We start from the raw sequence: 24,650 nt of genomic DNA, 5'->3' as shown, positions 1-24,650 counted from the left end.
TTTTCTTTGCGAATAGAGTGTAGTTGGCCTTGAGCCTGAGAATGAGATGAAATGCGTTGACAAGCGGATGGTCGTGAAGCTGGCCTGCTTGCCCGAAATAAGTGGTATCTATGCGCTCTTATAAAGCAAAACAAAAGAATTGAGAGGAAATGTCCCAAAGCAAGGGGGCCTTTGTAAACATGAATTCAGAGACTGAGCCAGCTCAGCTTAGATGGTCGTAAAGTCGTCTGCTGCGAGGCGGTAGCTTGCCACTTGTTGTCGTGAATAGATGTACAAGTGCATACACTGTATAGAGAGGCGTTGAGTCGTAAATGCGTCCAACGGCGAGATAAAGCGAAAGAATGGGGGTATTTTTCATAAACATGCCGCGTGTCTTGCCACAGCAAGCTGGGATGAAAGCCGAGAGGGGTTGGTCGAGCAGAGAAAGACAACCCAGTCGTGAAGCCGAAACGGGTTCAAGCACCCGCATGTACGGCAACAGCCCACCGCCCAAGACAGCGCATTTCACTTGAAGCCCTTGGAAGCTGAGCGGTAGCTGCTGTAGCCAGAGTCAGATGAGTGGGTGAAGTGGTTGGCGGCGGCGGCCTGGTGGGCGGCGTGGGCGGCGCAGGAGTAGCCAACCCAGATGGTGCGCTTCTCGACGCCGTGGTGGCCATACGAGGGGCAGCGGTCGACGGCGTGCTGGTAATAGAGGCAGCGGCAGGCGGCGTACAGCTCAACGACTTGGTAGCACATGATGGAGAGTTGTGGTCTGAGTTGACTTGAGCTGCCTCAGTTCTAGTCTAGTAACTGGAGTCAGGCCGACGGGGTTGGCAGAATAAGGCCGTCGCAGAAGAGCAGTGACGTTGTATGTCTGACAACGTATATCCAGCAATAGTTATGCTGCGGCAGATTGTCCAGGTGCAGTACACTGTTGTGTGCCTTTATTGTGTGTGGAAGCAGTCATGGACAGTGTAAGAGAATGGCAGTCTTATGATGTCACAGACGTGTAGAGAGTCTGGCGTTCAGATGAGCAGTGTGTAGATGGAAAACAGAAAACGAAAAGGAGGCAGAGAAGAGCAAGACTCAAGGAAATCCGTGACTTTTTAATGAAAACGAGAGATTAGAGGGTGATGTAGGCAGCCAGGCAGAAGAGAACCGGAAGAGGTAGGGACGTATAGCCTTATAGTCGGTGGGCGGACCCGGTAGCCTAGAGGAACGGGCAGCTTGGGGTGTGTGGGCGGCAGTGAATTAGGACAAAAAAAAATGCTAATATCCACTTACACACCACCACCACCGCATCATCAGGAATAGTAGAAAAAGTGTCTACGATGCATGGGGGCTGGCTTGCCAGGGGGGCGGCGGGAGGATGGAGACTTGGGAAACAGTGGACATACATGGGACGACTACACAAGTGTGGGCAGAGCGGGATGGACAAGGCTGTTGCGGTTATTTGGTAAAGCTGTGGTGAGAAACGGTTCTCGTAAGGATGACTACTTTTGTTAGTGATTGGTAATTGGTGGAGGTTGTTGGAGAGGACTTGGAGAGAAATTGGAGGAGAGGAACTGAGAAGAGACGGAATGAGGGAGAGTGTTGGTGTGTGTAAGAGGGAGGGGGGTGTGACTGGTGACTAACAAGAGTATGGCGAGAGAAGCGCAGCTTCGAAAGAGGAAGCCATATTCGGACAATTTATCTTGAACTTTTCCTGTTTTTCCTTTAAATCCCAGTGGATAAAATAAATCAAGGTTCATTACCCAAAGAGGTGGTGGGCGCAGCCAATTGGCTTAAAGAAGACACAGATAGAGAGAGTTGCTGCCTGGGCCAGGCAGAGCTAGGCAAAGAAGAGATGGAAGAAAAAGAGTCATCGTCCAATTGCTGCGGGCGTCAGTTGTCGCTCACATGAGCCCAATTTTTTTGGGGGAGCCCGGTTGCCCAGCGAGGGCATAGAACGCCATGTACGCAGCAGGGCTGAATTGACGTGTGGGACAGGCGGACAGGCGCGAGCAGGGGTGTCCATTACTGACTAAAAGTTGACGGCAGAGTATAGCTCCCGAGAAGATAACTAAGTATGAAGAGGTGATATTCATGCTTGGTAAGATGGCATAGTAATCGCGTATGACGGCTCCGTGCGTTTAAAAAAACATCATTGGTTGATGGCTGTTATAGTTTTGTGTTACGTGCTGCGGCGAATGCGCGGCTGGCTGCTGTGGGTGCTGAGACATGTACCTATGCTGTATGTACAAACTGATGCGTGGTGACAGCTTAGGTACTTTTCGACATGCTTGACAAGGCTACAATGAGAAGTTGGAATACAGAACAAGGCTGTGCCATTCGAGGTGCTTTTGTCGTGGGATTGCCGTTGATGAGCAAGCATCGACAAGTGCATTGCAGCGCGTCACAGCGCGTTATAGCGTGCCACAGCGGCTACTTCACTGAATTTTACAGCAGGTCGAGTCACTGTGGCAGCTGCTGTCGACGATCACCCTCAACCAGGCCGGCCCACAGCCAATTAATTCCTGGCTCATGACTGGTTCACGTGCTCCAAACAGTCATCTCCAGCCCAGATATTCCAGGCATCAAGGCAGCCTCACCCGTTTGTCCCATCTTTATGCATCTCCAATGTCGTGTCCCTGTCCCACTGCCTTTCTGATTCAACCGACTGCCATCTATTGCAATGGGTTTCTTTCCTCGAATTGACTCATTCCCTACATCGTCAATCGGTAAAGCCACCGGACCGAAACGGGATGCTCCTGGCTACTAGTATTCGCCAGTTCGACCAATATGCCCTCACAGCCTCCTCCGATACTCCACATCAGCCTCGCACCACAGCCATGGGCTCCTCCGCCCTAGGTACTGACCAAAGTCAGGTAACAAGCTGCACTGTTGACACATAGGCAACCGATTTTAGATGAACTGACCTATTGCGAACAAGCACCTTTTTCGCGCAACAAACATTCAAGGGCTACCTAGATACGAATGCTGAGCAGATACCGGTGCCGAGCCGTAAACCGCCATGACACATCGGGCCATGCACCATGGCATCGTCGGCCAACCGCTGCACCCAGAATGACGGGTACTTGTTGCTGGTTCAAATTTAGTAACTACCAAGCCTAACATGGCATCGATGGGCAATCGAGATGACGCTATGGGTCGATGCCAACTGCACACACCATAAGTGTATCTTCCCGAACGAATTCGCATAGACACCGAGGCAAGGTCGTGCATACTTTGACAAGCAAATTCTCTCAAGAGCTGACTGTCAAGCACTACCTTGCCTGACTACGAAACATACGCAAGAGACAACAATCAACGTCCTAGACTCTGAAATTACGAGACATGCAAACACTCCAAGACACGAAAGGCACGCGGAGCAGGCAAGCAGGCAGGCATTATTCAAGCTGTCAGTCAACGCTACCCAAGTCAAGATGCATGTCCTAGACACGGGCCCTTGCCGTAGTGATCGCCCAGCCAAAAGCTGCATCAGTTCAACTTACGAGCAGCTACATATCTCGCTAGACCGACGAGCGAGCCCGGCACCTAGAAAGCCACAGACGTGTCTGGAGCTGGTGGGCGCCATCATGACCGCACCGGGGCGTGAATAAGTAGAGACCACTCAACCCACTCAACCACTGTGGAGGTATCTGCACTGTCCCGCAGTTTGCCTTCTGCCCAGCTTCGCGATGCAACGCGCTGCAGGCACAGATGCTATTTTTACTCGCACGCATCCACACCTCGCAACACTGCTACTCTTTTCAGGGCGTGTCTTCAGCCTCTTGCTTTGCGTTGCATGCGAGAGCCAGTCTGAAACGGCGGCTGTGAAACATGCCTTGGCCCAAGAATAGACGCAAGGGCGCTGACCTGACAGGACCGTGGTGTAAAAAGTCCCTGCATTTGCTGACGATTCGCGGGCTTGTGCAGTCGTGTAAGCCGTAACACAACCCGCCCTCACGCGATAGAGACGCCTCCCACGGAGATCGTTGCTCAGCCGTGCCGAGGCCTAGACACCAGCTTGAAAAAAAGAAACAGCTCTTGTCGAAACTGCCAGCTACTATTCCCACGCTTCTGTGAGTCGAATACTACAGGGTTTCGCCTCTAGCGTCGACGACAGCCGAATCAGGCCACGCAGAGCCAAGTCTAATAATAACCAAATACAAGCTTCCGTATAGAAGCAGAGCTATACCGCGAAACAAGCTTCCCTTGCCGGACACTCGCAAACTTGGAAACACTTCTGTCTTGGACCGCAATCCCCCACTGAATCCCCCACTGGGGCGGACGGCGTCTCCGGGTACTCGGTTCCCCACCGAGCGCCCGCCTGGGAAGTGTAGGTAGTCCACCCGATGGCAGGAGCTTGAGCAAGTCTGTCGAAAATCGCGGCTCAAAGTTGTACCACTGATCGCTTGTTTCAAAGAAAAATCATCAAGGCTCGGACATTTCTCTTCTTCTCTGCTTTCAGCCATGTTAGTCCCATTGTATTATTACACGAGAGCTGATGCCTTGCCTGCCTGCATTGCGAACCAAAAGTTGGGCTCGCTTCCCAAGTCGCTGCGCCTCACCCAGTCACCGCCCTAAGTCCACAGCCACCGCATAACCTCGGTGTCGAGCTTGGGACGATGCGGCGCCCGAGAAGGCGTGACTTTTTACAAAGCGGGAAGACGAGGAATGAGGGAAAAGAAAAAAGAAAAAGAAAAGAGAAAAGTGTGGCTACAGCTACAATGGCCTTGTGGTTTTTCCTCTACATACAATAACGAAATGTTGTCTTGTTCCGGCTGCTTTCTATACACACGCCATCCCGATATCCATTCGGTGTACAGATATACAATGTAATGGTTACTGCGAGGTCAGCAGATAAATACAAGCAACAGTCGGGGGTGCGAAGTCGTTTATTTGCCGTTTAAGTTGCCAATTTGCAAAAACTTGTAAAGAGAAAAAAACAAACAGAAATGTAATTGGGTGAATACATTCGGTCCGTTTAAAAAAAGTTCTATTGGCGCTTTTGCTGGCACAAAAGAACATGTAAATAAGAGGGGTGTGGGTGGTGGTCAGCCTCGTCTGCAGCCTCGTCGTCGTCTCCGAGAGCCAATCAGCATGCTCTGCTGATGACGACTTGTACAATGGGCCGTTGTCAATTCTGAGCAAAGACTCGATTGTATACACTCGTAATTTATCTAATCCCGATTTAGACCTGAGGTGAAGCCTGTCATCTTGTTCCGTCGTTCTAGCACAGCCGAGCGACAAGAAAAGGAAGAAACCTCGCGTCCGTGCAGCTGCAAGACGCCTGCCTGATTGGCTGCCTTGTGGTTTGTGAGATGTTTTCGGAAGAGGCCTCAAAGACACTCAAGTTGAATTGTACAAAATTTATTCATTTTTCCCATGGCTCTCATCGCCTTGTCCATCGACTTAGCTGTACTTTTCCCTTGTACACACACGCACACACACACACAGGCAGGCAGGCAGAAAGAGACAGACAGAGTGCAAATATACAGCCATGCAACAACGCAATGAAATGACATTAGAATCTGAAAGCTAGACGGCTTCCATGCATGCTTAATGATTTGGGTATCCGCATGGGGTTGCCCCCCTTCAAAGCAGTCCTTGCAAAAACGACCATCGATTCAACTGGACCCCCTTGATCATCATCAGGGTCCATTTTCCATGATAAAAAAAAATCGTGACCAAAAGAAAACAACAACAAACGATAACAGTTGCCAAACCTCACTGCTGTAAATGGGCAAGGCTCTCTTGTACCTGTTATACTTGCCACCAAATCAATAGAAATACACAATAGCCTCATAATCATAAACCAAAGACAGTTACCCAGTCTATCCTCTCATGGAAATCTGCTGCGGACTTCAAAACTCGGACCGCCGACTTGCCCTCTAGGCTCGCCGGTTCATGGCCGCAGACGCACCTGCGGCAGCCAGGTCGGGCTTTCCACTGGCCGAGCGAGCTGTGATTCGGGGCAGCCCGCTAGAGGATGTCACGCTACCTGGTCCTGCGCTGGTACGTCGGTTGAGGCTCGCCGCCGTAGCACCCGTCGCCCCAGAAATCCGTCTCGATGCCCCGTTTAGAGGCATCGCACCTTTGGTCGGACTCGGTACAGTTCGCAGCGTCCCCAGACTCTTGGGGGGATCCGGCAGAGGCCTCGACATGGTAATGGTGTTATTTCGTTTCACTGGCGACGACTCTCTTGTCGGCATGCGCGGCACAGGCGCCATTTTTTGACACGTAATGAACTCGTGGCATAAAGCATCCTCGGGCTTCAGACGACGGTCGGGATCCCAGCGAAGGCAGCGAGCCAAAAAATCGACAAACGCTTCATCGTCACACTTGAGTGCCTGCTGCAGCGTCTTGGATGACGGACGTCTTCTGCGACCCTTGGAAGATACTGTCAAGCGAGGCTTGCCCATCGAGTCAAAAAATAGCTTTTTGCGGGTGCTCTTCTCAATTAGATGCTTCTCCGGTGGTCCAAACACTTCCATAATGCAAGCAAGTTGCTCCTGCTCATTCTCGCCAGGAAAAATGGGCACACCAGTGTAGAGCTCAGCCAGGATGCAGCCAACACTCCACATGTCGATTGGCAGGCCATACGTCATCCCCAATATCACCTCAGGCGATCGATAGAAACGAGATTGGATATAGGTATATACCTTTTCATTTTCGAAGCAGCTCGAGCCAAAGTCAATTACCTTGAGGTCGGGACGCATAGGGTGCTTGAGCAGAATGTTCTCTGGCTTCAAGTCGCAGTGAATAATCTTGCGCTGCTTGAGCAGTATCAAAGAGCTGAGAATCTGCTTGGTGAAACGTCGAATAATGGTGAGAGAAAAGCCGCGGAATGAATGTGCCTTGATGAACTCGTACAGGTTCATATCGAGTAGCTCAGTCGAGATGCAGAGATGCCCACGAAAGTAGAAGCTTTGCGTGAAGGTAACCATGCTGTGTTTATCCTGAGGATCCTGTTGCATTCAGTCAGTCCAAATCACAAAGAATGGGAGTATAGGAGCGTACCCATTCGCGAAGCTTTTGCAGAATATTGACTTCTACAAGAGCTTGCTGATGGAAGCGCTTCTTGTTGCGGATCATCTTGATAGCGACCAGCTTTCCGAGCTTGTGGTCAATGCATCGCAGTACCTGTCCAAAACTACCCTTTCCGAGGACGTCTACAATCTCGTAGCGGTATGCCAGGTGGTCTCCAGCAATAATGGTGTAGTCGCCGCGTTCATCGTCATAGCCAAAATTGGGGGCAGATGCTTGCAAATCGCCCACCACTTTACGAGCACTTTGAGTGCCGCAAAAGTAGACATCGTTATAGTCGATAATCTCGCCTCGTTCGTAGATGTTGAGCATAGCGATGCGAATGGCTTCTTGAGGACCCACACGCTCCTTTGGCGTTGCCCTCTTTTTGAGAGCATCCAGAGTTCGGGCGGCAATATCTGTCTCCTTGCGTCGGGCGCTGATCTTGCGCATCTCAGCATTGGCCTCTAAATCATATTGATCAAGATCGTCCGCGGTGTAGGAACTAGTCTGTCGCAGGGTCGTCGATGAGCTCTTTGATTTTATATTCTTGTGCGTCGAGTGTACGATTCGGCTGAGGGGCTTCAAGGCCGAGTAGTCGGGTTCGTTGCGGTTACCCCATGAATCACTTTTAGAGTGCGGTAGCATTGTCTGGCTTGGAGCAGAGCTCTTTCGTATTCGCTGCTCATTGTTAGTGCTCGTGGTGGCCAATACTGTTGGGCTCCGTGTCTTGACATTGTGTAAGTTGCTGGCAGTTGCTGAGGCGGGTAAGCGGGGAACTGTCTCCTTGGGGGATCTGTCGCCAGTATCATCTGTATCGCCGTGGTTCTTAGATGCACTGCGTTTCCAAGAAAGGCTAAGTTTGCGTCGAAGTGAGCTCATGGACGAAGGCGTTGCGGGCTCATCAGGAGTCGGCGGTGGACCTGGAGATTTTGGTACATGCTTGGCGGTGTCGATTGATTTGCTAACCGACTTCTTGGAAAAGCGGCCTTCGGTAAGGTTACCCGTGACGGTTACATTATCGCCACTAGCTTTGGATCGCTTTTGGCCGTTGAAGTCATATCCAGTCTTGGGAAGGGATGATGACAGAAAAGGCGAAATGCTATACTTGCTGTTGGGTTCTTGAATGATTATCGACGACGAATCGGAGGAGGCAGCATCTGGAGGAGACACATTCTTTCGGTGACTATGATGCACGGTGCTGCTGCTTCTCAAGGCGGGCAACTCCATGGTATCGTCATATCGGTTCTGAAAGAAGGAGCTTTTGGAGGCGGTCATTGGAGTTGTCGGCGTTTTGGGAACCTGTCGAGTGACTGGTGGGCTAGATCGAGGCTCTTTCTGAGGCTGATCCCGCAATGCTGCCACTTTGGCCGCGGTTGGAATGCTGAGGGGAGCAAGATTTAGAGCGGGGAGTGTCAAAGGCTGCAAATGCTTCCTGGATTGGCTGGTCTGCTTCTCATCTTGGCTAGATGTAGCAATTGAGCTCTTCCTCGCGCTGGGACGACGCTTGGGTTTTGCAGGCTCAGGTAGAGATGGTAGTGAGATACTACCAGTTGAGTTGCTGTGTATGCTCAGAGTTTCCACGGAGCTGAGAGCGGATCGCTTCTTGTCCAAAAAGTATGGGCCAGCAGGTGCGTTGTCCTTTGGTGACTCGTAAACCTTGGGAATGGCGGGCACAGGGGGAACATCCTCGTCTTCCTCATTTTGCCCAGAACTACTCTGGGAGTTGATGGCATTTTTGGGTGCTGGCAGTCGCGAGTTAGTAGCCGGAACCTGGTTGCGTGGCTGCGTTGAGCTAGTCGATGATTGTTGGGCGAAGGAGAAGCTGCCGGTGGAGCCAACGGAGAGACCAGAAGTGTGAGATTTTCGGCTGTGATCCGGAGTTGTACGAGCCGAGGATGGCGTGAGAGACGGCTTTCTCGGATTAAGCGAAGGCGACTTTGAGGTAGATCTGTTGTCCATGGACACTGGGGGTGGAGGCGGCATGGTACTGGATTGGCTCATTGGTTGCGGCGGCATCATGGACATGCGCTTCATACGGCGGGTGTCAGTTGGGCTGATGGTCCTTGCTCCCAAACCACTGGCATGCGAAGAGTGGCCTGTACCAGGCATCATAGAGGTTCTCTTGTTTCCGGTTGAAGGCGCGGCAAGGCCGCCGCGATTATTGATATTGAGACGTGGCGAGCGAGTGGCCAAAGACAGACGGTTCGACTCTACGCCATAAGCGCTTAGGCTAGGCTGGGCAGCTCGCGGGGGAGGCTGCACAGATCTGGCTTTGGCGGCTCGGGATGGATTGAAAGGCCCGGCTGAATCTGGACCATCGATTGAGGTCCAGGTTGAATCCGAACAGCCACGGTCAGAGACAATGCTCGGCCGACGGCGCTGGGCACTGGAGTATGCATCGCACTCAACCAAAATGCCAGGACCTACCGACTTGCGAGGCGGCTTCGCGGTTGTGTTGGCATTCGAAACCGGGGGGTACTGGCTCTGACGACGCGAACGGACCGGGGCAGGCGCGGTGAGGCTGTCCCCCGAGGCTGACCATGAAGAGGCAATTGACGAGGTGCTAGGTTGCCGGCTTGAGGTGGTTGGTCTGCCTATTATGGAAGTGGAGCGTGCAGCGCGTGTGGCGGTCGCGGTTGTCACTGATGGAATGTAGCCTCGATTGCTGATGTCGGCGGTGTGCGCGGAGCTCATCCTGTCAGAGGACTCGACGGCGGCCCTGGCCTTGGGGTCTAGGATGCTACCAGCCCCGGTAGGAGAGGGAAACTGGGTGAGCTTGAAATCGGTGGATGCGGATTCGATACTAGCATGGAGGTCGTCGAAGTTGACAGAGGGAAGAAAGTCGTATGAGTTCGAGGCCTGGCGTGCAGCATCGCCATTTCGATTGAACGAAAAGTGCGACTGGTTGGGGGCGCTAAGCATGGGTGCGTTTGACACGGCCTTGATGCCGGTGGCGGAGGTGGACAGGGAGACACTGGATGTAGATTGAGGACTAAAATGGCAGTGTTGTTAGTTGCAGGCGTGCATAAAAGGAGTGTCATTCATTGTGTAATGGCGTACAGTCTGGTGGGAGAGGATTCCGTGCCTCGAGACCCAGTTGTCCGACTTCCTCTCAATGTCATAGAGCCGACAGCAAGGCCAAGGAGGATGCGAGCAAAAAAAAAAAAAAACACGGCCGAGGGCGAATTGATGCTCACGAAGAGCCAATGTCGAGGGGGCCTCAGTCCGATTGGGAAGCTGAGTGCATCCGAAAGGCTACCTCATCCCGAAGCTGATGGGGTTGCGAGGGCAGGCAAAGATGGAAAGAAAGGAGGCGTGATTGCAGGCCAAGGCGTGCCGACGAAAACGAAGAGGAAGAGGAAGAAGCGGAAAAGAAAAAAAAAACTCGGCAGTTGACAGCAGCGGGCAGGGAGTAGTCAGGAAGCTACCTCTGGGAGGGGATTCGCAGAGGGAGCGAGTCGAGCTTGGGGTTGGAGAGTGAAAAAAAGATAGGAGTGAGGCAGAGGCAGCGTTTCAAGGCCAGTTCTTGGTTGTTTTTTCGAGATGAGGGATGCGGAGGTTGAGACCCACTAGAGGGGGGCCCTTGGACAGTTGACGGGAGCAGCGCAGCACCACTGTGATGGTAGGAATGTGGGATAAGTAATGAAAAATGTGACCCCTTGATTCTTAAAATCGAGAATAAACTCGATTTCACCCTGAGTATAATTTTACATTTATTCTTTTTCAAGCAGAGTGCACAGGATCGCGACATGAGCGTTTGTATCTATCTCTGGTGGTGCATGGCTGTCATCCTGTCACTCGCATGAGTATTGCAGGATGCGCTAGCGGGCTGACCCCGGGCCAGGCAGGCGGTCAGGGACTCGGGCCAAACAGCGGCCTTTTTCTTTATTTATTTACCCAACGTGCCTGGCAACTTGTAATTTGTCCTCGATCATTGGCGTATTTGTTTGCTTGCCTGGTCTTGGTCACTTTTGGCAGCATCGTCACACATTGCTGCTCGGAATGGTTACCTGTATCTGCCCACTCAACTCTGTCATGCTTGCAGGTACTGTCTACTTGGCGGGGCATCCTTTCTTCACCCACGGCCCGGCGCGAGGCGGCACAGACCCTTGGTACAAGTACAAGTTGTTTAGGTAAGCAGCTACCGTTTTCGTCTTCTAGTGCAGGACAACTCATTTAACTAACTAAATAACCGGACACAAGATGAAGAAAAAGGGGAGAAAGGGAGACATAATATCCGGCACCTAACTAGCACTGTGCCATCAAAGCATAATCAGGAGAGGCGTCCACAAGGCCCCAAAGTCCCCCAATCGCCGCTGTTACCGGCCAGCCACCACTGCGCCGCCAAACCTCCAGCCCGCTAAAACCTGCAGGGCAGCAAGGCAGCAACTTGACAAGGCAGCGAAAAGGGACCTCTGTTTGTCACGACTCACAACTCACAACATTGCCGCCAACACCAGGTACAGGCAATTTGTGCCATCGCAATCGCGAGTTGAGGGCCGGTGTCGATCCATCACCCACAAGGCAAGACGAGTGTTTCCCTGAATAATCCAAACAATTTCAAGAAAAAACAGTACGCCGACACGCGATTCGTCGTCCCCCATGTGGCGCGCCACCAATTCAGCCCCGGAAAAAGGAGCCATCTCAGGGGAGCCTGTCAACATGCATTGCCGTGATTGGTACAGATCAGACCGGATTGATTGGTTTCGTATTGCCTGATCCGCAGAGCCAGCCTACCAGTACTATTAACATGGGGCTCAAGAAACCATACTTGTCATACTTCTCCTTCATTGAGATATCCCAAATCTTTTTTTCCTTCATCGATGCTACCGCCTTACCGCCTCAGGATAAGTAGACCACTCCCTAATATGGATTATACTTGATCCCCTTTAATAACTCCAGCTGCGAAACCTCTAGCCAAGGATGGCAAACCATGTTTACGGTGCGGCCACTGTGTCGCGATAGTCGCGTACATGAAGCGGGCCTTGCATCCACACTCGATATGTTATCCTTGCTTGCGTTATTTTGCATTTCCTTTTCTGCTAACCTGCCAAAAACTCATTCACGCTACTCATTGATATCATGACTTGCATCAATGAAACATGGCTTATTACACCCTTTTTGTCGATTTCCGCTACAGAATCCGGCTTTAGCAGATCGACCATCGGATTATGCACAGAATAAAGATGATCATCCAAAGCTCGATCATTGTGTTACGTCACTTTTTGGACCCAAAACTCGGGTTCCCTTTACCAATACAATCATAAATGAAAGGCCGAGACACGAGACACGACGGAACTTTGATCGAATAAGCTAGTCTCACTAATATGAGGTTCAGTTATACCCTACATTGAGCATCATCAAGCGGTCAATAATGAGTGTCCTCAGCAAAATGACGTAAAGACTGTCCAAACAACCAGCTGTCTGACAAGCCGAATCCTTTCAACTGTCGTCACTCTCAAACAAACAATCCACAGTTGTGAGGATACGCGCGGCCTGAAAAGTCATTCCGTCGCTGCTCAAACGGCTGGCTCGGCGTCTTGATGGTCAAGTTAAACGCCGACGGGCCCTGCCAGTTTCCTGTCACGCTTCGCAGCGGGTACCAGGCGCCCGCGACCAAGTCCACCTCGGCGCACTTGAGCCCGTTGATGTAGTTGCCGCCCGTCGACACCACCAGAGGCGTGACGCTCGTATCCACGGCGCCGTTGACGCAGCTAAACGCATTCCCGTGCCCGAAGAAGACGTCGTTTTCATTATCGGCTGTCGTGCACAGCGAGTGGCGGCCCGTCTCGGCGGCGCGGTAGAATCCCGAGTAGACGAGCGTGAAGTTGTTGGCGTCGACGTTGATTCCGCCGTTGGTGAGCTTTTTCCAGCCCACGGCGTACCAGGCCGTGGGGAATTGGGCGTTCGGGTACACCTTGGGGAAGGACGCGGGCGGGCCGAAGTCTTGCGGGAAAAAGGCGACGTTGGTGAGGGACGAGGCGAGCGGGCGCAGGCGCTGCGTGATGTAGTAGGACCAGGGCAAGCTACCTTGGCGGCTGTATCCGGCAAAGGGGTTGGAGTAGTAGTCAATGTTGAGGCCGGCGGCGGAGCAGCCGGGTTTGATGATGGAGCATGGGCCGCCGGGTGTTGGTGTTGGGATGGGGCGGGTGGTGGTGGTGGAAGATGAAGTCGTGGTTCTGGTAGATGAGGTGGTCCTGGTAGATGACGAGGTGGTGGTCTTGGTAGATGACGAGGTGGTGGTCCTGGTGGATGAGGATGTGGTGGTCCTGGTGGATGAGGAAGTGGTGGTCCTGGTGGACGAGGAAGTGGTGGTCCTGGTGGATGACGAGGTGGTGGTTCTAGTAGATGACGAGGTGGTAGTCCTGGTAGACGAGGAAGTGGTGGTTTTAGTAGATGATGAGGTGGTGGTTCTGGTAGATGTTGAAGTGGTAGGGTGGAAGTGCTGGTCCTGGTAGAGGTTGAAGTGGTGGTTCTGGTAGTTGTTGGAGTGGTGGTTCTGGTAGTTGTTGGAGTGGTGGTTCTGGTAGAGGTTGAAGTAGTGGTTCTGGTAGTTGTTGGAGTGGTGGTTCTGGTAGAGGTTGTGGTAGGAGTGGAAGTAGTGGTCCTAGTGGTGGTTGAAGTGGTAGGAGTGGAAGTGGTGGTCCTGGTCGAGGTTGAAGAGGTTGTCCTGGTAGAGGTTGAAGTGGTGGTCCTGGTCGAGGTTGAAGTGGTGGTCCTGGTAGAGGTTGAAGTGGTGGTAGAGCAAGGTGCAGTCACCAAGGGAGTCTCAACAACGACTGTCGTAACGCCGCAATGGGTAATGACAGTCGAAGTCGTGGTTCTTCCAAGGTAGGGAATGGTGATGGTAGTTCGGGATGGGAGCACGCGGTCTTCATCCTGGCGGGCATTGATACCAGGGTTTAGACGCAAGTCCAACGCCACAGCGTGAAAGCATGTAGCTGCAAAGGCGAGTGCCTTGAAAAGGTTGATTGGGGCCATGTTTGAACAATGTCTGAGATGTGCTGTGAGTCTGTGATGAAGATGGGATGTGCAGCTTGAACGGACTGGCGTTGGGCTTTTATACTTTGTTGAAGAAGAAGGCATCTGCATCCAGCTGTAGATCCATAGCTTCTTTCAGAAGTGATTAGCTTAATGTGATTAAAAGTAAAGTATTGCAGTTAATTTAGGTATCCGCGGTGCACTTGAGGCATCTAGACTTCAGCTCTCATGCATGCACGGTGTCGACGTGTAAGACATATTAGCTGAAAGAAGCCACCGGAGAATGTTTTCCATTGTTGTAAGCAGCCAGCTACCCGAGGATTGGTCAAAATTGAGCTGAAAGCCTGAATGATAACTCTGAGTTTGCTTTCAGCATTCAGCAATTGCCAATACTATATAGTGTGGCGTACAAGCTGTGCAGCAGTTTTTAAAAGGTACGGTGCAGAATCAAGGCAGTCCGACTTATCAATGCGCCAGACAAGAGAGGGGAAGTGAAAGAGTCATGGTGGAAACTAAAGAGAAACGTCTAATGCGTTGTCATTGACTGAAATTCACGCATATTCTCAAACCATCTTTATAGCCCGTTTTTTATACTGTTTTTCTTATTGTTTAGAGACTTGCAGGCAAAACCGCAGCAAAACCGCACGGCACACGGCGCAATGCTCCCAATGCTCGAACTTGCCCCACCGACTCTGGGATACTCGATACAGCGGGCCATTGGCCGCCTCGGCATGTCGGTATAACGTCACATGCGCTAGCCCGTTGCAATCAACCTTCTTCATCACTCAAACTCAGCTATGCGCATGCATCTCTCTACGTGAAACGCGCAGATAATGTCCGATATTAAAAATGAGGATTCGGCCGCCGCCGCCACCGACGAGGCTACGCCCACCCAGCGATACGGTCTGTTTGGTGGGCTCGCAGCGCTCCGCGAAAGAGCCAGCATCCAGGACCGCCTCGTCGAAAGGTACCGTAGCCTCCCCCTCCTCCCCCCTCTCCCCCCTTCACTGCTCCCCCTTCACTGCTCATTACCTTTGCTGATGACGTGAATGACTGCCAGACTTCTCGCCCAAGTTATGCCCGCCGAGGACGGCGAGGTCAGCTTTACGCTCGACGAGGATGTGGCCAGCGCCCACCGCGCGCCCGAGTTCAGCCTCGGCACCATGTCTTACAACTTTCGACGCTTCAACGCCCGCGCCGGCGTGCTCTTCCAGCTGCAGGACCTGACCGAGTCGCTGCTCGAGTGGCAGCACCCCACGCAGACGCTCTCCCTGCTGGCCGTCTACACCCTCCTCTGCCTCGACCCGCCCCTGGTCGTGGCGCTGCCGCTCGCGCTGCTCGTCCTCGGCGTGCTGGTCCCGGCCTTTCTGGCGCGGCACCCGGCGCCCCCGCGCGGCACCTTGTCCAGCGACCAGAGCGTCGGTTACTCGGCGGCGGGACCCCCGCTCGCGCCGCCCGTGACGGTCGCGCCCGTCCGCGAGCTCAGCCGCGACTTTGTCAAGAACATGCGGCGGCTGCAGAACCAGATGGGTGCCTTTGTGCACGCGCACGACTTGGTGGTGGAAAAGGTGCTGCCGCTGACAAATTTCAGCGACGAGGCGCTGTCGTCGACGGTGTTTCTCGGTGCCGTCGCCGGCGTCTTTGTGACGATGACGACGGCGCACCTGATTCCGTGGCGCTTCGTCTTTCTGGCTGGCGGCTGGGCGCACATTTGTTCCACGAACCCGTATGTGGTGCAGTTTGTCGCGGATATCAAGGCGGGCAAGTTTGGCGAGCTCGCGGCGGCGGCGGGCATGCAGCAGGTGGCGGCCGAGGCGGCGCGCGACGGCGGGGACAAGGCCAAGTCGTTTGCGGATCGCTGGATTGCGTCCGACATTCTGCTCGACTCGGCGCCCGAGACGCGCGAGGTTGAGATTTTTGAGCTCCAGCGCAAGACGGGCCCCGGCGAGTGGGAGCCGTGGGTCTTTTGCCCCTCGCCGTACGACCCGCTGTCGGCGGCGCGCATCTCCGGCGACCGGCCCCGCGGCACGCGCTTCTTCGAGGATGTGGCGCCGCCCGAGGGCTGGGAGTGGAGCGAGAAGAAGTGGGCGCTGGATCTTTGGAGCCGCGAGTGGGTGGAGGAGCGCATCATCACGAGCGTCGAGGTCGAGACCGAGGGCGAGCGCTGGGTCTACGACATGTACGATGGCGATGAGGAGGAGGAAGACGTGCTGCGGCGCTCACGTGTGGTGGAGCATCCGGATGTGAAGGCGGCTAGGAACGTCTCGCACACGAGCTGGGAAGAGGGCGAGGATGGGACGGGCCTCAAGGGCGAGTGGAGGAGGAGACGCTGGGTGAGGTTGGTGAAGCGCAAGGTCAGCCAGGTCGAGTATTCGTGAGGAGCGGGCGTTTGTGTTGGTAGACTGTGCATGTACAATGAACACAATGACTAATGATGAAAGATTTCTGGGTGTTGTAATTAGAAAATGACTAATTCCTCTATATAGGAATGGAAATGTCGTGGTATATGTGTTGAGAGTAAATGCCCGCTACATGTCCCCAACCCCGTGTCTGTTTAACGACTCGACACGTATTAACCCGGCACACGTGAAATACACGTATCAATACCCGGACGAATATTTCAAGTACCCATAGCTACACCCCCCTTTACTCATTAATCACCATCTTGTCCAGAATCGCCAAGATGCCGGCTTGCTTGCCGCGGCCATTGTCCAGCTCCAGCGTCAACTTCTTGGCGCGCTCGATTAGCGTCGCGAGCACCTTGTGGGTGTAGGCGAAACTGCCCGTGCCTTCCATGTAGGCGACGGCATAGCGCTTGACTTGGATGTCGGCCGTCTTTTGCTTGAGTATGTTGACGAGCTGCAGGTCGTCTGGGCGGGCCCTAATGCTATGGATGACGGGGAACGAAAACTTGCCCTCGGTTAGGTCCTCGCACATGCCCTTGTGCTGCGAGTACTCGTCGGATTTCAGGTTGATGTAGTCGTCGCGGATCTGGAAGATGAGGCCGATGAGGTTGACGAGTGGCACGCAGTCGAGCGGCGGGCTGACGGACGACTCGGCCTGCATGAGCTTGATACCGAGGCGGAAGAGGCCGCCCGTCTTGTTGCCAACCATTTCGAGGTAGTCGTCCTCAGAGGGACACGTGAGCGTGTCGCGCCAAAAGAGTTCCATGCCCTGCCCGCGATGTAGGTTGACGAGCTCCTCGGTAAACGTCGCCAGCGCCTGCTGGTTGTTGAGCGTTAGCAGCTCCTGCAGCGCGGCAAAGTAAATGTAGTTGGCCGAGTTGATGGTCTGCGCGACGCCAAAGATGTGGTGCGCGACGGGGAAGCCGCGGCGCAGCTCCGAGCTGTCCTGGACGTCGTCGACGAGCAGCGACGCCTCGTGCAGCATGCCGACGACGCGGGTGATGACGTCGAGGCTCGCGGGCGGCACTTGCAGCCACGCGTCAAAGGCGGCAATCAGCTGCGAGCGAATGTCCTTGCCCGGGTGGCTGATGGTGTAAGCAAAGGGCCCGCGGATGATGCGCTCCTTGTCGGCGGTCCAGGAGCGCTGCGACGTAAAGTTGAGATTATCAGTGGCGTAGCGTGAAGGGTCTGAGGGCGCCGTGGGGGAGAGCTGGTGCTGCATCATGGCGGCGCTCTGCCGCGGAGGAGGAGAACAAGGATGAGTAGGAGACGACGACTTGAGCGACGCAGCGCTGAGAGCAGAAGGCCGTCGGTGGTGGTGGACGTGCTGGCTACTGCTTTCAGGCAGTCCCGGGGAGCGCGGCGACGGCATGGGCGAGACGGCTATGGAGGACAGGGTGGAGGTGGGCGGCTGAGGTGGCGATTGTGACCGTGGCGGCGGCTGCCCCTGAGTGGGTGAGGCCCGCGAGCTGGCGTTGCTAGAAGTGCGAGGGGGAATCGCCGAGGGCAGCGAGAGAGGGTTGGATGATGTGCGCGCTCTGGGTGAAATCGTCGTCGTCGTCTGTGTGGAATGGTGAGTGGCGGTGGTTGTATGGTCTGCCGATTCCACAGCGGCAATCTTTGTCGGACCCATTTTCACAAAATGGGAGGTGGGGGGAAACGTTGCAGATATATGCTTGAATTTGAATGATATTTTTGAGACGAAAAGCTGTTTCTGTTTCTGTTTCTGGAGAAGGGGAAAACGCAAAAGACGATTGAGTTTCCAGGCACTTCGGAGCGGTCCCACAATGCAGGCAGCCAACTAGAGACATCAGTTCGTCTTGGCGCCGCGCCGGACAATGGAGAACCGGGCCGAGACAAGTGACGTGGGTTTTCAGAATAATAACTACGGATAGACGAGTGGTGCCAGTTAGTTACCGATCGGATGTCTCGGCAAAGAGCGGAAAGTAGAAAGATTTTTTGAATAGTCTAGGGGACGAGCTCAGACTTGGTCGAATAAACCTCAACCTTAGTCGAAGTAGGGCAAAAAAATAGCAGAAAAATGATAATATTCTATTTACCTTATATTGAATTCAATAATTTTAAATATAATATAGTCTTAGTTAAAGCCTAATAATTAATAGATATATATAACTATATCTTTAATAGAATATAACTTAATATATATTATAAGTAATTAACTAGATAATTATATATATAGTAGATAATATTATAAGCTTTTTATAGTTTTCTTAATTATTATAGCTATTTCTTAGAGTTAACTTTAATTATTTGATTATTATTTTTTAAAGAGTATTCTTAATATAAAAAGTCGTAAGGCTTTTTTATTATTAATAATATTAAACTTTAAATAAGCCTTAGTATTAAACCTATAATTAGCTAGTTCTAACTAAGTAAGTATATATACTATATATATACTATATATAGCCTATATATAACTATAAATAGCTAGAATCTAGCTAGTACTAGCTAGTAAGAATTAAGCTTCTTTAACTATATTACTATTACTTTCTTAGGCGTAATACTTAGCTTAAATAAATATTTTTTTTAATTTTCTTTAATACCTCTATAGCTGTCTTATGCTGCTTCGTTTATAGTATTAAGGTTAATATATTAGTTAATTGGTGGATTTCGTGGATTAATTTATTACCTTGAAGGGTTAATGAACCTGAAAAACAGCGAGCATGTTAAATACCTATATATATCTTCTGACCTTTAAATGAAAGTGCTACTTGATATTATACTACTCGGAGAGTATTGGCCGGAGTTGCTCCCTAGACTAAAGAATATATCTATAAATAGGAATGTGAGCTGATGGGATAGTCTTAGAGGAAGACTATAAGTGATGCTTTATTTTTGGGATTCTTATTTATGCTAGACTTTCTATAAACAGCATCTCTAACACTACTAAGGGGGGAATAAGGAAAAAACGGCCCTTGTTGATTATTAATACTATCCTATTAATCATAATTATATATAGGAGCCTAGAGAGTTAATTGCGACTGACTACTACGACTTAGTGGCGAGAACGTACCCGGCTTTGCGATTACCACTAAGAATACCGAGAATAAGATACTCTGGTCGCTTAGTTAAATTATTGAGGTAGTATTGACGTTTCTTCTCACTTACTAGCAAGATTAAGCTTCGAGTCCTTACTAATATTAGCTTTGTTGAACATTGCTTGAACGCTCTTATAGGTATCGTTGTCCTTTGTCTTCGTAAACTCTAATAATTCAGTAACTGTAAGACGTCCTAGAACTTAGTTAGTATTATTAATACATTAACACATCTAATAATAACAAGATAGTACTTACCATCTAAGTCCGTATCCTAGTTAAAGTGGAGATGTTAATAAATTATCTTTTAACTGTTATATACTTTTTCTTGTGGTTAATAATCCTCACTTACCGCAGCAAAGAAGATAGCTAAAACTACGCGAATAACATTACCGTGGTACCAAATATTCTATTATACTCGTTAATGAACTAGAGCAAATCAGCCTGCTAGTAAAGGATTTCTTTCTAACCTTAGGATCTTCTTTTAGCAATTCTGTAAGACAGGCTTTTCTAAGCTCATTGTTTTCAGCGCGTTCCTTTCTTTTCAGGTCCTCTTGGAGCGCCTCTTGCCCTAGTCGCATAAGAGCTTCTGCTTGTGCTGAGCTATACATCTTGAATTGTAAAGGTATATGAGGTTCTCACGAAGTAGAAGATAGAGTAACACAGAGAGTACTTCTGATAAAAGGTTAGAAGAACGATAAAAGGTTAAAATTATCCGCTTCTTTATATATAGGAAATTAGCTGCCTTTATATAGATAAGGACTAGACGGTCTCTTTAGATCTAGACCAATATTAGTGATGTAATCTATTCTAGCTGCAAACAGCTTAAGTTTGTTGATAGTAAATTAGGTATAATACTTAGCTATAACTAAACTATTATTAGTTTAGTTAAGGTAAAAATAGGTATATTGGAATGAGGATTCCGTAAACATGACTTCAATACTTACCCTTATAGTATAGTACTAAAAGTAGACACTAGTAGGCTAAGTGTCAAGTAGTAAGAGAGGATAAAGGAGTTACCTAAACGAACTTAGAGAATTCGGAGAAGGTACTAAATACATAAAGTTTCACTTACTATACTATAATACTATCTAGGCTTAGCTAGCCACACACTCCACTTATAGAGTAGATGCGGTGATGCTGTCGTCATCATTTAATGCCTGCCCGCGTATAATGGCAGTGCGAATAAAAATTACCTAGAGATTTGACTACTTTGGAAGAAAGGCACAATCATCCTAAAGTAGGCACTTGAATTCACACAACCACACTACTCTTCTAGTCCCGACGATCCTCCGATCGAATTCGTCATTTCTCAGCTTCGTTCCAGAGATCCAACTAATCTTCTAATTAGATCTCAGCCTTATCAGTCGTCTGCCCCTTATTGCCATTTGGCGCGCTCCAGCTCTGTGCGAGGCGCAGCATAGCCATAATCATCTTCTCCGAGATCAGGCCTTCGTCCTTGTATGGCAGGTACTCTTCCCCCATAGGAAGACTGCGAGCAATCTCTTCACTTAGCCCAGTAATTGCCGCAAGCAAAGGGGCAGAATCCCGGCCCAGAAGAGGGGGAATGTCTGGGCCGCTGGCTCCGCTTCCTTTGCGCTCCTCAACTATCTTTCCAAACTTCAGTGCGATGAGGAGACGAAGGGGCCGAGCATCCTTGATTTCCGACTTCCATGGGTTGTGAAGCTGGTCCTCCTTGATGTAACCATGCAGAAGCTTGGTCACCTCAAGCGTGTGGAAAAGCGAGAGGAAGTTGATGTGGTCTTCAGATAGCTTCATGGGCGCTTTCTGGTCGCGCAGATAGTCCCGCGGAGAGAGAACACCAGGATCCAACCCCTTCAGACCCTTTGACTGTCCGAGGATGTAAGCGAGAGAAAACGTTTTCGGTAGGGGTAGTGGTGCGTTCTTCACATGAGCTGCGATGATCCGCAGCTTTGACTGGACCGGCCCCAAGTTGCCAGGTTTTTCTCCAGGGTAGGCAGGAAACCTATTGAATCTGTCAGGCTGGTAATAGGTGCGAGCCATCTGGATAGATGCGATATTCTTGACATAGTCGTCATTGAATGCCTCACCCAGTGGCTTCAGAGACGCCTTGCTCTGGTCTCTTAGCGCATCTGGCAGCCCCAACAGATAGTCACGCTGACTACGGAGAGTATCATTCCACATGATAGCTCGAATTCCCTCAACGACTTCAACGGAACCCTTTTCAATTTCGGCTTTTTCCGCGTCGTCCTTGCTCGCTTTCAACGACTTCTGTGCAACGGCCTTTGCGGCACCAATCTTCTGAGCGCCTTCCGAGACAACAGCAAGTCCCCGAATGTTCAAAGTGCTGCTCAGCTTGGCCCGGAATGTCTTTTCCTTGGAGTTGGATGGCTCCTTGCTGTCGGAATAGATGTACGTGTAAATGTGATCGGCAAGGAACTTTTCCCATTGACTGTCGCGATGCTGCACAAAGACTTCCTTCTCTGGCACCGTGGGAGGCTTTGCGAGACTGATAAACCACCGGATGATATGAACAGCAATGCCGAGAGGAGCCAGGGGGGTCATTAGTAGTCCGTCACCAACATAACACAGGGCCGTATCCTGATGGTCCACCTCGCCCTTCCAAGTCTGAGCAGCAAGGTTTGTTGTGCATCCAACAAAAGGCACAATCGATGTCACGGCTGCCGCCTTGTCCAAGAGATTCACATCATGTTCAAAGGCATCAACCATGCCCTTGATCCAGACGCCGACAGTAACAACACCAAGAGCCGCATTGGCACCACCTGCGGCTACCTTGCCAGGGCGAACCTTGAAGCTTGGTGACTTTGGGTCCAGTGGCTTATAGCCTAGTACTTTGGTCCGAATGTCCTTGATTGAAAGGGTCAGTGTTTCAGTTACCGATTTGATCATTCCTTTTGTGGTTGCGAAGCTGATAAACTCATCGTCAGAGAATTTCTCGGCGAGCGCTACCGATTCAGGGCTCTCGGGTGCTACTGCGCCGTCCCCTGGTTCCGGGCCGGCCTGCTCAGGTGGTGGCGCCTCTCCTTCAGAAGATGGACTCTCAATTTCTTTACCTGGCGTGGCTGGCGAATCGTCCCCTTCGGAACCGGCTAGCTTGTCCTCGACTTCACTCTCAACATCGCCCGGAACACAGTCTCTTTTTGGGATGGGGGCTACGCCACATGCCGCCGGTTTCTCAAAGACTTTTTTCCCAGATGCGTCTTCAATATACTTGAATTCATTGCCGTCATAGACAACATAGAAGACATCCTTGGAAGTTCCTGAGCAGTAGCAAGGGGATTAGCAAAAACCGTTCATCCAGGCAATAGAGATGATGTATCATGCACTGCAACTTACCACTCACTGCCGAGACCTTGGACTTCCAAAGCTTTCCCACCTTTTCCCTTGACTGACTCTGCATGGCCGCCGCAATGTCCTTACGAGCGTAGTGCAGTCCATTATCGCCAGTGACTCTGTCGCCCTTGACTCCAAGCTTGAGCCATTTTCCCTCCTTTGTGAGCGCCTTGACATCCCAAACGGATTTGACATTGTTCTCTGCAGCATGTTCTGTAATACCAACAAGTTTTTTATTACCGGATGAGACAATGGCCCGAAACTTTCCTCGCGAAGATGCTGCGGTTCGTATTAGCTTTGTCAACGCGAGGACAGACTCCGAGTTTGGCACGAGTGGCCCAACTACTTACATTTGGTCAAGTCAATCTCCGTCAGTTTCCCTCCACCTTCGAACAATGGGTCCTTGGGTACCCATTTGTTGCCTTTCCACTCAACTCCATGGTTCTTAAAAGGCTTTCCTGCATTGTTTTTAATGGCGTCGAGGATTTCTGCGCGTGTCCACTCTACACCATCAAGAGTAATAGTCAAGGGAACTCTTGCGTCTCCCGGCGGTTCGGGGACACCTCTCTTGAGAATAAGGCCATGGTCAGGAGCATTCCCGGTGGCCCGCGAGGTAACCAAGGAAGCAGCCGCCAAACCAAGGAGAAAGGCACGCTGGAGAAAAAGCATGGTTGTAGACGGGAATGACTGGCTTTGAGTCGAAGTGTAAAGGAATGAGTCCCGTTCTCTGATAAGCTGTGTCAAAGTGGTAAAAGTAGATTTGTGTCTTTGGTGCATCTATCTTATATAGACAAAATCTTCTGTATCTGATGAGGACCATTGTGACCCCAACTTCTGGTTTCTTAGAAACCTGTAACAGCTATCTTGGTTTTCACATAGCCTTGTGTCTACAGGTGCTATGCATGAAGAACGGAAATGAGCCTACGGACTGCTGTATTGCATAGCTATAGACTGGACCATGCTTAATGATTAAAAGCGTACGATATAAAGCGTGAGACAAATAACAAGAAGTTGGGACTTAATAGCTCACGATCAACAGTAGAAAGGTCGATTGATAGCAAGAAGCTCATGAGTAATGGTAAGGAAGTGGGGTTCTCGTATCGGCCGAATAAACTTTCCTTGATTTAAAGTCATGATCGCGGCAGTTAAATAGTGACCGATAGCATGATATTCATGCACAATACAGTAATCAATGTAGGTCGTAAGTAATTCCGCTCACGACCATAAATCCCACTAAAATGCCTACTTTTTAACTACTAATACTATAAAAGCTAGTACCTAAAATTATTATTCTAAAATTATTATTAAACTCTTTAATAGTTAAAGTATAAGGCTATTTTTTAGAAAATATTTATAAAGTTTAATTAATCTAAAATATCTAAATTAAAACCTATAAAAGTATTTTACTAGTAAAATCTACCTTTTATACTTACTTTTAACTTTATAAGATAATATTTACTTAAGTTTAATATTTTAAATTATTTTTAAAAAAGTTATATATTATCTAATTTTCTTTATTTAAGTATTTAGTATATAATTTATTTTTATTACTAATATAGTAATAATATTACTTGAAAGGTATGTATTTTAGTGGGATTTGGGGTCGTGAGCGGAATTACCTGGACGTACTGTAGTTAACAGTCATGGACTTAACCGGCTCTTTGCATAGAAAAAAGCGTTTTCAGGGCTAGTGCATGAGAAAGATTGACTCGTGTGGCAGCGAATAGGGCATGCGAAACATCTGACACATCTGACACCGAATCGTGGCTTTCTTTAACAAGATCAAATAAGAGGGTATTGCGCGGCTACAGCCCACAAATCCAAAAATATCAGACCAGCGTTTTATAATATACCCCACAAGAGAACTAGTATCAAGTAA

The 24,650-nt window shown here is 50.3% G+C and overlaps 6 protein-coding genes across 6 annotated transcripts; 1 reads left to right on the top strand and 5 right to left on the bottom strand.

The window, feature by feature from the left end:
• Positions 1 to 207: 207 nt before the first annotated feature.
• On the bottom strand, positions 208 to 735 carry BBA_09236 (uncharacterized protein; the record flags this gene model as incomplete). The annotated part of the gene is made up of 2 exons (XM_008604333.1): positions 208 to 244; positions 509 to 735. The coding sequence occupies 2 exons, from the start codon at positions 733 to 735 to the stop codon at positions 208 to 210; spliced, it is 264 nt and encodes an 87-aa protein (XP_008602555.1).
• Positions 736 to 5,855: 5,120 nt separating this feature from the next.
• BBA_09235 (putative dual specificity protein kinase pom1) lies at positions 5,856 to 13,974 on the bottom strand (the record flags this gene model as incomplete). The annotated part of the gene is made up of 4 exons (XM_008604332.1): positions 5,856 to 6,932; positions 6,985 to 9,985; positions 12,462 to 13,600; positions 13,753 to 13,974. The coding sequence occupies 4 exons, from the start codon at positions 13,972 to 13,974 to the stop codon at positions 5,856 to 5,858; spliced, it is 5,439 nt and encodes a 1,812-aa protein (XP_008602554.1).
• An 833-nt stretch (positions 13,975 to 14,807) lies between these two features.
• BBA_09234 (integral peroxisomal membrane peroxin) lies at positions 14,808 to 16,352 on the top strand (the record flags this gene model as incomplete). Its single annotated transcript, XM_008604331.1, has 2 exons — positions 14,808 to 14,941; positions 15,035 to 16,352. The coding sequence occupies 2 exons, from the start codon at positions 14,808 to 14,810 to the stop codon at positions 16,350 to 16,352; spliced, it is 1,452 nt and encodes a 483-aa protein (XP_008602553.1).
• Positions 16,353 to 16,620: 268 nt separating this feature from the next.
• Positions 16,621 to 18,012, bottom strand: BBA_09233 (geranylgeranyl pyrophosphate synthetase; the record flags this gene model as incomplete). Its single annotated transcript, XM_008604330.1, has 1 exon — positions 16,621 to 18,012. One exon carries the CDS (start codon positions 18,010 to 18,012, stop codon positions 16,621 to 16,623), a length of 1,392 nt encoding a protein of 463 aa, XP_008602552.1.
• Positions 18,013 to 19,388: 1,376 nt separating this feature from the next.
• On the bottom strand, positions 19,389 to 20,046 carry BBA_09232 (uncharacterized protein; the record flags this gene model as incomplete). Its single annotated transcript, XM_008604329.1, has 5 exons — positions 19,389 to 19,456; positions 19,509 to 19,631; positions 19,694 to 19,709; positions 19,788 to 19,844; positions 19,906 to 20,046. 5 exons carry the CDS (start codon positions 20,044 to 20,046, stop codon positions 19,389 to 19,391), a joined length of 405 nt encoding a protein of 134 aa, XP_008602551.1.
• Positions 20,047 to 20,782: 736 nt separating this feature from the next.
• Positions 20,783 to 23,440, bottom strand: BBA_09231 (uncharacterized protein; the record flags this gene model as incomplete). Its single annotated transcript, XM_008604328.1, has 3 exons — positions 20,783 to 22,698; positions 22,775 to 23,050; positions 23,122 to 23,440. The coding sequence occupies 3 exons, from the start codon at positions 23,438 to 23,440 to the stop codon at positions 20,783 to 20,785; spliced, it is 2,511 nt and encodes an 836-aa protein (XP_008602550.1).
• Positions 23,441 to 24,650: the final 1,210 nt, after the last annotated feature.

Source organism: Beauveria bassiana (genome assembly GCF_000280675.1).
Source record: "Beauveria bassiana ARSEF 2860 unplaced genomic scaffold BBA_S00048, whole genome shotgun sequence".
NCBI lineage: Eukaryota > Fungi > Ascomycota > Sordariomycetes > Hypocreales > Cordycipitaceae > Beauveria > Beauveria bassiana.
This window is presented reverse-complemented; position numbering and strand designations above follow the sequence as displayed.